The sequence below is a fragment of the Lemur catta genome, chromosome 13, assembly GCF_020740605.2.
Source record: "Lemur catta isolate mLemCat1 chromosome 13, mLemCat1.pri, whole genome shotgun sequence".
Lineage (NCBI taxonomy): Eukaryota > Metazoa > Chordata > Mammalia > Primates > Lemuridae > Lemur > Lemur catta.
Window position 1 is genome coordinate 39,986,562 of NC_059140.1, and position 13,550 is coordinate 40,000,111.

The following is a 13,550-nucleotide window of genomic DNA, read 5'->3' on the forward strand; positions in this document are numbered from 1 at the left end:
CAGTATTTGTGCAAACAATTCTTCTTCTATTGAATGTATCTTTAACAAAATATTATGGTACTTTTAGGCAGACAGCATAGTGGTCACATGGCAGATATAAATAGAGACAGGATCTCTCAAACCAAGAGGTGAACATCTTGCTCCATTCTTTCCAAGCTGCAAGCAAAGGAAAAGAAGACCTGGTGACACAGTGTGAGAAGAGTGTTCTCAATAGTGTAAGCCACTTGTTCAAAAAGGCATAAACTTCTGATGCATGGCTGAATGGGAACAGAGCAAAGATTTGGGACCATCCCAGTGGCGGGAAGTACAGACTAATTTACCAGTGACACACACAATCAGACTATCTTGGAACAAATCTTCTTACTTCATAAGAGAAATAGAGTGTTTCCATTTGAATATTTCCAAGATTGTCATTATAAGATGAGTAACTGGGAAATGACTAACTAATATCACTAGCTGCATATGCCTCAACCAAATAAGTTTAGAGAAGAAAAATAATTTTGCTAGAACCCAGAGCAAAACAAGATTGTGTACATTTATGTAGTGACAAATCTCTTTTTTTTTTAAATATATATAGTAAGGCAGTCCTCGTGAACACTAAAAAACACTGAAGACAGGAGACAGATTAATGAATACTATTAATAAAATTCACAGAAAATTATAACAAGGAGTTAAAATCACTGTATGCATTAATGTCAATCTTATATTAATTAGAAAAACAAAAAAAAATCAGATTGTGTTCCCATCTCACTGTTTAGTAAAAGCAAGAGAGATTACACATCCAAGGTAAACAGGAAAAGAATTACTACCATAGACTTTTACCAGGAGAGTATTCTTTATCCTTCCACTCACTAGATCCCACAGTTGTGCAAACTAAATGGCACTAAAACAATTAACAAGAAGATACTAACTTCAATAGTCAATCAGATTAAAAGGCAATGAATGTACATAACTATCGTACCTTACTCAAATGTGCATCTTGTCTGAAACCTCAGAGAAGAGTTTATACCCAATTTAGACTATTTGAAATGGCAGTACACTGCAGTTGGGTGAAAGCTATAACAAGCTCCTCCAACTTTTGACTTTGGTATCTCAGAATGCCAGTTCAAAAAGGGAAAAGCATTCCTGAAGGATAAAAAACAGCTGAAATTACTAGATGAAATATTAACAGACTCTTTAATGGTACTAATGAGGATGGCTGGAGATTTTTAATAGGCAACAAGTACACCCTCCCTATATTTCACAAGAAATATGGTTCTGGCAGTGAGCCAAACAGAAGTCAGCCTTTTCCTGTTTAAAAAAAAAAAGGATGCAGATTTTAAAAATATCCTAATCATATTTCAGCTAAAACTGGAGAGATCTCCAATGGATAAAATATGCTCAAACAGCTTACTATATTTACCACTAATTTAAAAGTCAGGACGTATAAAACCAGGCCTCTGAACAACCGGCTTTGTTTTCCTCTTAGGCATTGTATATAACTCAGATGGATGTGGTCGCCAACAGTGGAGCCTGCATAATCATTTTATAGATCAACCGGCCAGGCTTTCTTCAGTTACAGATTTATACTGACTATACCTGGATTTTTTTTTGAACACCGTAGTTTTTAGATTAATGTGTCTTTGTTAACCAGTGACTATAAACAATGCGATTCATAATTTAGAGAAAGACCTTTTTAATACAAATATGCAGTGCTTTGGTGTCTGTCCCATAGTAAACTACAATTGCTGATAACCAGGCCTTAATATTTACTTAAGCTACTTTTGGGAAACATTAATTTAAAAAATACTGGGTACTAAACAGATAGATGAGACTTATATGGTACTACATAAACCTTGGTGTTACTCCAATTAGAAAACAATCTATGAGTGAGCTTTTGGAAGTTTGTGAACGAAAGTGACATTTTAAAAAAAACCAATATATCTCTAAACATGCATCCAAATGTTTGTTGTCACTATTAAGGTAGAAATTATACATTCATTCCAACTTTTACTGCATGTGTCCAAAACAGTTTTTTATCAACTCTGAATATTCTCACTGACGACAATATGGTCATCCTTTCATATAGGGTATAGTTTTTAAAAATTACTTCACATCAATCAGATCCCAGGCTGATGCATAAATTGCATTTTAAATCAAAAATTAGGTGTCACTATCAAATATATGTACTGACCTGTTTACAGAGGCAATGCTCCAAAAAAGTGGGATCCCTAAAATATTTTGAGCAATAGTTCATCACTGGAAATATATAGCTTGCAAAGTGACTTCCTTGAAAAGATTATCTACTTGGGATATACGTTCTTGTATGTCTAAAAATAAAAAGCTCCATCCATCATAGGCACATGTCCTGCATAAACCCACCTGAATCCTATTCAGACTTATGAAGCTTAGAATTAGCATTATTTTGCCACAAACCTCTAAATAGCCCATACTCATAGCTAAGGTAGTTTGCAGATCACATGCCTCTTTTTAACAGGCATTGTCTCCCCTCCATCTTCTGAACACATTAAAACACATTTAAATTATACAGCTTTTAAATCAAGACAAAGTAATTTCCCATCAGTGGCCAATTGGGCTGACTATGTGACCTACTTAAATTAGTTTAAACACTATTCAACAAGGATTCTGAATGTGACACTGGAAGAGGACAAGAAAAACCCTTTAAACTGTATTCGTGGCCCTTCTTCATATGTCTGTCCTGGCATACATGAGGTGAAACCACAAGAAATTGACACTTCTGGAGGTCATAAAAGGTTGAATACCAGCAACTTCATACGGACCAAATTAGTATCACTCTAAGACAAAGAAGTTTGAACATCTACCAACAGGGCTGATGAGATAAAGACTATTATTTACATGGCCATATTCCTAGCAACAACTTGTATTTATACAAAATTTGATAGTTTATCAAAACCTTAACATTACTATATTAAAATATATTATTAAACTTGGCAACCTTGTGAATTAGGCAGATTAGATACCTTGATCTCCACTTTAGAGATGAGAAAATAAGGCTCAAATGTTAAGTCACTTGCTCAAATGTACAAAGATGTTAAGTCACTTGTTCAAATATCCAAAAGTAATAGAGCAAGGAATCTATCCTAGGCCCTTTGATTCCAGATCTTTGCTGCAAACAACTTCCTTCAAAAGGGTAATCAAAATCATCTAAGTTCTAATACATACACTCTCAGGGCATACAAGTGGACAGATTCCATAAATACCTATCCAATAAGTGTTTAGATTGAAATAACTAAGTGCTTTCAAAAATGTGGGTAGGTATTCAAGTACATTCTAGGAATTTATTTGCTCACTTCTGCAACCTGCACCCTCACCCAGGATTTCATCCTTATGCCCTATAGGCCTGCCTATTCCTTACCCCTAAGAGTCACATACCTGGCTAACTGCACTACGCATCCATTGGGGAATAAAACATTGCACTAAACAAACACAGTGTGGGCCTTATACCATCAATCATGGCACTGGCCTATTTTACTTATGGTAAGCAAAGCCTGGGATGTGGCTCTCAGTAATATCTATTAATTCAATGAACGGTCCATAACTCAAATTGATTTTGGTAAGTTAATGACTCCACGTAAAGCTTAAAAGAAAAATTTACCACTCCAATCATCATGATTTATTGATGAAGAAGTTTTATATTAACTTCTAAACCAGGCACTTCCACATGTTAGAATATTTAGAGTAAGAGGTGATAAAATGTCATAAGATTTCTCTTCAACCACCCACCCCTTAACTGGCCTATCTTGCAATAATAGAATCTTTCTTGTTTACTAATTAAAAATAATATATATTTCACCAATGCTATCTGTAGATACAGAGACTGATAACCCCTTCTTCCTACTGTCTTACACTCTGGGGTGTCAATTTGCAGGAATCAAATGTCACCTGTGACCAAGAAGACATACCTGTGACTACGGTGGCTATGGGAGAAGGGGAGGTGAAGACACCTCATAGCACCTGCACACACACACACCGCTCTGCTTTTGAATTATGATTTAAATGCTTTAAATACTTACTCACACAACAGAACACCATTTTCTAGAGAAGCTCGAAAATCCTTTGTTTCAAAATTCTTCTCCGTAACTGCCTGAAAGACAGATTTGGGTGTGTTAATTTTCTCTTAAGCAGGGATAACACACAAGTCAAATTCAGTATTAGATTAACTAATATGCATCTAATGTTATATCTGACAGATGTGCCTATATAAACTGTTATATTCATAAGCTGTTCTTTATAGAAAATTATGTTACAAAGAGAATTTAACCATTTTGGTATGAACAAACATACACATAAAAAGCCACAATGAGTGTTTTCTATAATGTAACCATTTTATTGGGTGATAAATGTTAGAAGCTAAACTAAATTTCCAACATATTTTATATTTTTAAAAACCTATAGGTGATCTATTCTACTAAGAGTGACTTAAAAACAATTTAAGATATAAACTTGAAATACCAACTGTACTGAATATACACATTACTAATTTCAATTCCCTCTTTAAATTCCTCAAGTTTCATTATAAAGCTAAATAGCAGAGGGTCCTCTTTAAACTTATTCATGAAATGTCCCTACTTTGTGTAAATAGCTATTTATTGAAAAATCCTAGAAAGAAGACTATCAAACCCTGACAGGCAGAAATAAAAGAGAGAGAGAAGAGATGGTGAATATTTTAAACAGACAATTCCCAACTTAAGGCCATTACATATGAACAAGCCACCTGCAGTTACCACCACCAATGATCTTAGTGAAACCTCTAGAAAAATATCTAGATTCTGTCTCTAGAGGGTAAAGTCATTGGGATAGGGAAGGGCATTCCATAGGGGAAACAGCAGCAGAGAAAATGGAGACCATTGTGGGGAAAAGGTGCTTCAGGAATGACTCCTGGGACTGGGTCCCCATCTGGGTGGGAGGACAGGGAGCCAACAGTGGTGACATCAGCTTTCAGGCAAAGAATAATAAATCATATTTTAAAATGTGAACCCATTCTTATGTTAAGAATTCAGTATTCTGAAAAAAAGTTACAGAATTTTGAAAGAACTCTTTAGTAGTTCCAATCTAACAATTACTCATTTAGTTTTTCAATAATTTTGAACCTTACTCATTAGCAAGTTATTTAAGGTGTGAAACATTTTACGCAATGAGACTGTGATTCATAGGACCTAAATAGAGATCATGTGTTTCCCACTTAAGTTATCAAAAGTCAACACAAACAGGAGTGATCACTATGTAGTCAAACAGCCACACCTTGCCTTTTATACAAAATATTTTCCTCTCTTTCGCTTGCCTCTTTCCATATTTTCCTAATGAAGCTAAATAAAGCCACTGTCACCTGAAATAATCCGAGATGTGCATTAGGGGACAAGACTGGGGTTTAATCCTGGACTCCTTTCACAGGACACACTTCTTTGTCACCACTCAGTCCCCTAATTTTTAAAGGGAAAGAACTACCTGCCCTATCTACTTCACAGTACACAAGTGATATGTGAAAATATCTTGACTCTTCTAGGAAAAAACAGTCCAGCCATCCTGCTGGAAAGAAGCCGCAAAGCAACCAACAGGGCCGAGTGTGGAGCTCCTGGGTGAGACTCTCCCTCTGCCGTTGTAATTAGTCCACCCAAGCGGAGCATGTGAAGGGCGGAGCAGCCTGCCCAGGGCATATTCTGTACAAACGCTGCTGCCAAACCTGTCTTACCACCTGTAGCCTCCCAAGAAGCCCTTGACAGGTTTTTAAAGGGCAGATTTTGTGGAAGAAAACATCTATCAGCTAAATACATAGGCAATAAGTGTCAAGTTCATAGATTCCAAAAAACTCCATGTCTTCTCCTATGAAATGTATTAATTTAATAAACAAATGGGAATCATCTTTATACTCTTTCCTGTTTTGTTTATGGCTTTATTTTAATCCTCCTGCTGGATAAGATTTCCCACCAATAGAAGCAACGAGCTTCCCCAAAGCTCCATCGCTCAGTTGCAATTCTGACCACATAATCCACATGACTGAAATCCCAAACATTCTGGGAACCTCTCAAAGACCACTTCATACCAGACTGGTTAGCAGCAAAACACCCACAAATGCAAGTCAGCAGGCACTCGTCCCCTTTAGATTTTTCGGTTCCTTTTAAGCACCCATTTAAAAGGCGTCTAGAATCCCCAAAGCACACGCTACCATATTTTTGTGCAAATCACAGTGCAAAAACACAGTGCCTGTTTGAGCTTGTTTTAAAAGGAATGAGGGGTGTTTGCCGACAAAAACTAGGCTATGAGCTTCAACTGGGCTCACAGGTGATTCCAAATTAAGTTACTTACTAATTGACAGATCAGCTATTAGCTCATTTAAGATACACATCATTATCATGCCAATCATTTCAACATCAGGAATGCAAAAAAGAAAATTCCAAGGAAAATTTAACACGAGAAGCCACTGTGGTACACAGAAACAACACCATGAAGCTCTTCACGATATATGGGTCTGCCTTAATTGTCAACTCATGGAGGTAAGTGAGTGTTCATACACTGGGACGTTACGATGAGATGGTGCACACGGGGCACTGTTTCCACAGAAAGGAGCCCCAAGCTGGGGCACATTGAGGAGGTGGACACTTTTTAGTTACTCTTTAAAGCTGTCAATAAATTAAAAACACCCCTATCTTCTCTCTCTCATTGAACTTCATTTTTAAAACAACTATTATATGATCCCCAGGACTCCACAAAACAGGTCTAATTTTTATAATGAATTCCATGAGAATGTCTGTATCATTATTTATGACACAGTAATGTTGACAGATCTCATGGTCACACGTGCCAAAGATGTATAAATGCAAGGATTATGGCTCTCTGTAAACACGTTAGGTAAAAACTGAACATACTTTTAAATAGAAGAAATGCCTATCTCCTATCTCTTTCCTGTTCCAGAGTAAAATTATTGGATAGGTCATTTGTGATATCAGAAAAGCCAAAAGGTTGGGTTCGGCCCTTTCTAAACTACCCTCATAATGTGAGCCCCATCCACCCAAAAAAAAGAGCTTGGAGTCAGAGAGGCTAAGATGGGAGTACCAGATGTCTTGTGTAATGAAGATTTAGTCTCCTAACTTCTCCAGGCCTCAGTTTCCTCAACTATAAAACAGGAACCCAGATTATGACAGCCAACACTTTGGGCCTGAATCCTCACAGCAGTCCTATGTGTTAGGAACTCTGAGTGACAATCAGGCTACTCGAGTTGAGACCGAGGTCAATACATAGTTCCCTAGATAACAGGGCACTGAGCACCAAATGACAGTGTCTGTGAAAGCACTCTGTGAACTCTCAAATGTAATTAGGGACCTACCCTCTGTGTCCCCCGGTATCCCAGGCTACACTGCATACTGCCAAGGGCAGGACTATCTTAGCCAACTTCCCACTGGCTGAAATACAGCTTACACATACTCATCACTTATGTTTTGCTCTTCCTACAAATAATTGCCACTTATTTACAGGAATTAAAGTCACAAAAAGACAAAACCGATGGTTAAATTTCAGGTGTGTGTTGAGGGGATGAGGAAATTGGTTGTGTTTTGGAGGAAGAACCTGCCTCAGTTCCTGAAATCACTTTACTAAAGTAGCCTTCTCCTGCCCAGGACAGAACCCATTCTAGTAGTTTTTAATAGCTCAAGAATAAAAACATACAAGAGTCCATGGAAACATGTCACTCTAGTGATATACACCTTTTTGAAAGGAATATTGCTGGATGAAGCCTTCAAAGTTGAAAGCTTGTCACCACTAGTGATTTGCTACATGAAAGTTTTTCCAGGCTAAAGATATGTTAGAATTTAACTTTCCATTTAAATAATCTGTCTTAATTTTAACCAAGATATAAAAAAACATCATTTATTCATTCATTCAAAATTCATTTAATGACAATCTGTTATCTACATACTTGGCATGGTGCATGGCACTAGGAATATAAAAAGTAAGATGAAGCAATTCTTGGAAATTCCTCTCTAAAAGTCTAACCCTGTTTTGAAATTTGTAGTCAGAATGGCATATGTGGTTAACCCTCTGAATTACAGCGTGTTCTTGGTTAACTTATATTGTACATTCAGCAAATAACATTCCTTTAAGGGACATAATTCTCAAGTTACTAGCCTCTGCTAAGATCTGGCATTGTACTACATAATATTCTGGAGTATGCTAAGACTATTTTTGCCAATACTAATATCATTTGATAGCAAAACCAAAGCCAACTCACAGTCTTCCAAGATAGTGGTAATCAGAATTGCATGGATCACTGAACTCTAAATGGAATCCAGAAGTTTCATAGTGGTCACAAGTCTATACATTTTCCTGCCCCACTGCCACCTTAAAACTTTCATCTCAGAGTGACTAGTGTAAATCACACTTCCCACTTTACCTTTTCTAAGGAAAAGCCAACAAGTCTCCACACAGCCAGTCAGGAGGGAAGAGGGGGGAAACTGACAGCAAAATGCAAAGCTCCAGGCTGTGTGCCTTAGATAATTAAAAGCCAACTGTTTAACACTCAAAATTTTCACTCAATCATCATTAGTCCAGATGTCAGCTACACTCACATTTTGAGGGCAGAAAGACCTAGAATAAGTTTAAACATAATTTCGAGTCTAGAAGAAGCAGCCCACTTCCCTATAACAGAACCAAATTTTAGCTTAGTTTCAAATTATTTTTGCTTAACCACAATTTTTAACAAGTCAAAAATGAAATACAACTGAAGAAAACTAAACAAAACTAAGAAAAGAAAGGCAGATTGGCTACAGGGCTGACAATTTATGTGCGAGGTTTCATCAATACATCAAAATCCAAGAAACCTGAGCCCTATTAGCAGCCAGTTAAGTACACTGCAAACATCACATACAAAAAAAGTGCTCATTTTACAGCTATACTTTGTTCTGTTAACAATGACGAAAACTACTTCTAAAGAGCAAATTACATTTTGTCTATAAGTATAGGTTAATACTTCAATTTACGTTATTGCAGACAATACGGAAAATATCCCAAGGGAAAAAGGTCTAGCAAAAGCCTAGTCTTAATTTTTTTTTTTCTAGATCAAGGAGTTTTTAAATAACTAGCACACAAGGCACAAGTAGATGTGAACATCCATTACCAAGATATTTTAAGTATAGTTCAAATACTTAATATAATCATGGGTTCTCAAGAGTAAAAAGACGTTGTTGGTTTTTGCAGAAATGTCACACACATATTAGCAGGTCTCAACAATTACCTGCTTACCTCCCTATGAATTACTATGAGAGACACTGCTGTGGGAAATATTCATTTGGCAAATAGTGTGTATTTCAGGTGAGAGTCACTACTTATTTTATGTGAACATCAAATTGATAGTTACACCTTTGCTGCCTATGATATACTTTATTATCCAGTGCCAGTTTGATATTAAGGAATGGAGTTGAGATGCCTGTTTCACAGGTTCTACAATGGTTCTGGATGGATTCTTACCGCAAGCCAACAACAATGTAGTCTTTCTGGTACCCATTTGTCAGCTTTTCAATTCAACAGTGAATTTCTAGGAAGCAAAGAGACAGCTACAATTCTATTCCTAGTACTTAAATGAAATAAAACATATCTTCACACAAAAACCTGTATTTGAACATTCATAAGAGCATTACTCATATTAGCCAAAAGGTGGAAACAACCTAAATGTCCATCAACTGATAAATAAATATGGTGTAACTACACAATGGAATATTATTCAGCAATAAGAAGTATTAAGTACAGTGGTTTCCCCTTAGCCATGGTTTCACTTTCTGCAGTTTTAGTTATCCCAGGTCAACTTCTGTCCAAAAATATTAAATGGAAAATTCCAGAAATAAACAATTTGTAAGTTTTAAATTGCACACCATTCTGAGCACTGTGATGAAATCTCAAGCTGTGCTGCCCCATCCCACCCAGGATCTGAATCGTCCCTTTGTCCATCAAATCCATGGTGTATGCATTCCCTGCCCATGAGTCACTTAGTAGCCGTCTCAGTGATTGGATTGACTGTTGAGGTATGACAATGCTTGTGTGCAAGTCTTTTATTTAATAATGACAGCAAAGCATAGGAGTAATGATTTTGGCAATTCAGATATGCCAAAGAGAAGCCATCAAGTACTTCCTTTAAGTAAAAAAGTGAACATTCTCAGCTTAAGGAAAGAAAAAAAATCAGATGCTGAGGTTGATAAGATCTATGGTAAGAACAAATCTTCTATCCAGGAAATTGTGAAGAAAAAAAGTAATTCATGCTATTTTTGCTCTGAGAGCTAAAACTGCAAAAGTTACAGCCATAGTGGATGATAAGTGCTCAATTAAGATGGAAAAGGGACAGAATGGATGAAAAAACATAACCCAAATATCTGTTGCATCCAAGAGACCCACTTAATGCATGAAGATTCTTCCATAAAGGGGTAGAAAAAATATTCCAAGCAAATGGAAACTAAAAGCGAACAGGACTAGCTATTCTTATATGAGATGAAACAGACTTTAACAATAATAAAAAGAAGCAAAGAAGGTCATTGTATAATGACAAAAGGATCAAACAAGAAGATATAACAAGGCTAAATACATATGCACCTAATGCCAGAGCTCCCAGATTCATAAAACAAATATTACTAGACCTAAGGAAAGAGAATGACAGCAATACAATAATACAGGGGGACTTTAGTACTCCACTGACAGCACTAGACAGACCATTGAGGCAGAAAGTCAACAAAGAAACACTGGACTTAAAGTGGACTCTAGAATAAATGGACCTAACAGACATTTACAGAACATTTTACCCAGCAACTGCAGAATATACGTTCTTTTCAGCTGCACATGGAACATTCTTCAAGGTAGGCCATATGATAGGCCACAAGTCTCAAAAAATCTTCAAAAATCAAAATCTACCAAGTATCTTTTCAGACCCCAGCAGAATAAAACTAGAAATCAATTATAAGAGGAAATCTCAACACTATACAAATACATGGAAATTAAACAACCTATTTTTTTGTTTTTTGTTTGTTTGTTTTTTTGAGACAGAGTCTCGCTCTGTTGCCCGGGCTACAGTGAGTGCCGTGGCATCAGCCTAGCTCACAGCAACCTCAAACTCCTGGGCTTAAGCGATCCTACTGCCTCAGCCTCCCAGTAGCTGGGACTACAGGCATGCGCCACCATGCCCAGCTAATTTTTTTCTATATATATTTTTCGTTGGCCAGATAACTTCTATTTTTTAGTAGAGACGGGGTCTCACTATTGCTCAGGCTGGTCTCGAACTCCTGACCTCGAGTGATCCACCCGCCTTGGCCTCCCAGAGTGCTAGGATTACAGGCGTGAGCCACCGCGCCCGGCCCAACAACCTGTTTTTGAATGATTGTTGGGTCAATGACGAAATCAAGATGGAAATTTAAAAATTTTTCAAAATGAATGATAATAGTGACACAAGCAATCAGAACTTCTAGAATACAGAAAAAGTAGTGCTAAGGGGGAAGTTTATAGCACTAAATGCCTGCATCAAAAAGACAGAAAGTTCACAAACTGACAACCTAATATCACACCTCAGGGAAACAAAACCAAGAACAAACCAAATGCAAGGCTAGTGGAAGAAAAGGAATAATAAAGATCAGAGCAGAACTAAACAAAACTGGAACAAAAAAAATACAAAGAATCAATGAAATGAAAAGTTGGTTCTTTGAAAAGGTAAACAAAATTGACAGACCACTAGCTAGATTAACCAAAGAAAGTACAGGATTCAGATAAGCTTAATCAGAAATGAAAAAGGAAACATTACAACTGACATCACAGAAATGCAAAATCTCATTTGAGATTACTATGGATACCCCTGTGCACACGAACTAGAAAATCTAGGGGAAATAGACAAATTCCTGTAAACATATAACTCCCTAAGCTTGAATCAGGAAGAAATGGAAATCTTGAATAGACCAGTAACAAGTAATGAGATTGAATCAGCAATAAAAAATCTCCGAACAAAAAAAAAGCCCTGGACCAGACAGATTCACAGCCAAATTCTACAAAAAGTTCAAATTACACCTAATACCAATCCTCCTGAAACTGTTCCAAAAGATTGAGAAGGAGGGAATCCTCCCTATCTCATTCTACAAACTCAGTATTATACTGATACCAGAGCCAGGAAAGGACACAACAAAGAAAACTATAGACCAACATCTCTGATGAACACAGATGCAAAAAAACTCAACAAAATACTAGCAAACCAAATCCAACATCAAAAAAATAATCCATCATGATCAATTAATTGGGTTTCATCCTAGGGATGGAAGAATGGTTCAACATAAGCAAGTCAAATGTGATTCCCCACACAAACAGAATTAAAAACAAAAACTATATGATCATTTCAATACATGCAGAAAAAGCATTCGATAAAATCCAGCACCACTTCATGATAGAAACCCTCAAAAAACTAGATATAGAAGGAACATACCTCAATTAATAAAAGTCACATATAACAAATCCACAGTCAACATGATATTGAATGGGGAAAAATTGAAAGCATTCCCTCTAAGAACTGGAACAAGACAAGGATGGCTACTTTCACCACTTCTATTCAACATAGTATTGGAGGTTCTATAACATAATAGCTACAACAGTCATGCAAGAGAAAGAAATAAAGGGTATCCAAATTGGAAAAGAAGAAGTCAAACTATTTCTGTTTGCCCGTGATATGACCTTATACCTAGAAAACCCTAAAGACTCCTTCAAAAAACTCACAGATTTGATAAATGAATTCAATAAAGTCTCAGTTAACAAAATCAATGTACTCAAATCAGTAGTACTGCTATACACCAATAATGACCAAGCTGACAACCAAACCCAGAATTCATTCCCATTTACAATAGCAGCAAAAAAAGATAAAATACCTAGGAATAAAGTTAACCAAAGAGGTGAAAGATCTCTACAAGGACAACTATAAACACTGATGATAAATTATTTGCAGAAGGGACTATTTCGGAAAAAGAAAAAACACTGATGAAAGAAATCATAGATGACACAAACAAATGGAAAAATGTCCAATGCTCATGGATTAAAAGAATCAACCTTGTGAAAATGACCATATTGCCCAAAGTGATCTACAGATTCAGTGCAATTCCTATCAAAGTTCCAACATCATTTTTCACAGAATTAGAAAAACCATCCTAAAATTCCTATGTAACCACAAAGGAGCCTGAATAGCCAAAACAATTCTAAGCAAAAAGAACAAATCCAGAGGCATCACATTACCCAACTTCAAATGACACTACAAGGCAATTGTAACCAAAACACCAAGGTACTGGTATAAGAGTAGACACATAGATCAGTGGAATAGAATAGAGAACCCAGAAATAAAGCCAAAAACTACAGCTAACTGATCTTTGACAAAGAAGACAAAAACATACACTGGGAAAGGACATTCTATTCGATAAATTGTGCTGGGGAAACTGGATAGCTATATGAAAAAGAATAAAACTGGATCCCTATCTCTCACCATATACAAAAATTAACTGAAGATAAATCACAGACTTAAATGTAAGATTTAAATA

At 36.5% G+C, this 13,550-nt stretch overlaps 1 protein-coding gene across 11 annotated transcripts in view; it reads right to left on the minus strand.

Moving 5' to 3' along the window:
• Positions 1–13,550, minus strand: part of LMO7 (LIM domain 7) — a 195,444-nt gene that overhangs the window by 124,220 nt on the left and 57,674 nt on the right. For all 11 annotated transcript variants that reach the window (XM_045567643.1, XM_045567637.1, XM_045567642.1 and 8 more), the window contains exon 2: positions 4,035–4,105. In XM_045567643.1, the coding sequence (XP_045423599.1) occupies positions 4,035–4,105 (71 nt within the window). The remainder of the gene's footprint in view (positions 1–4,034; positions 4,106–13,550) is intronic.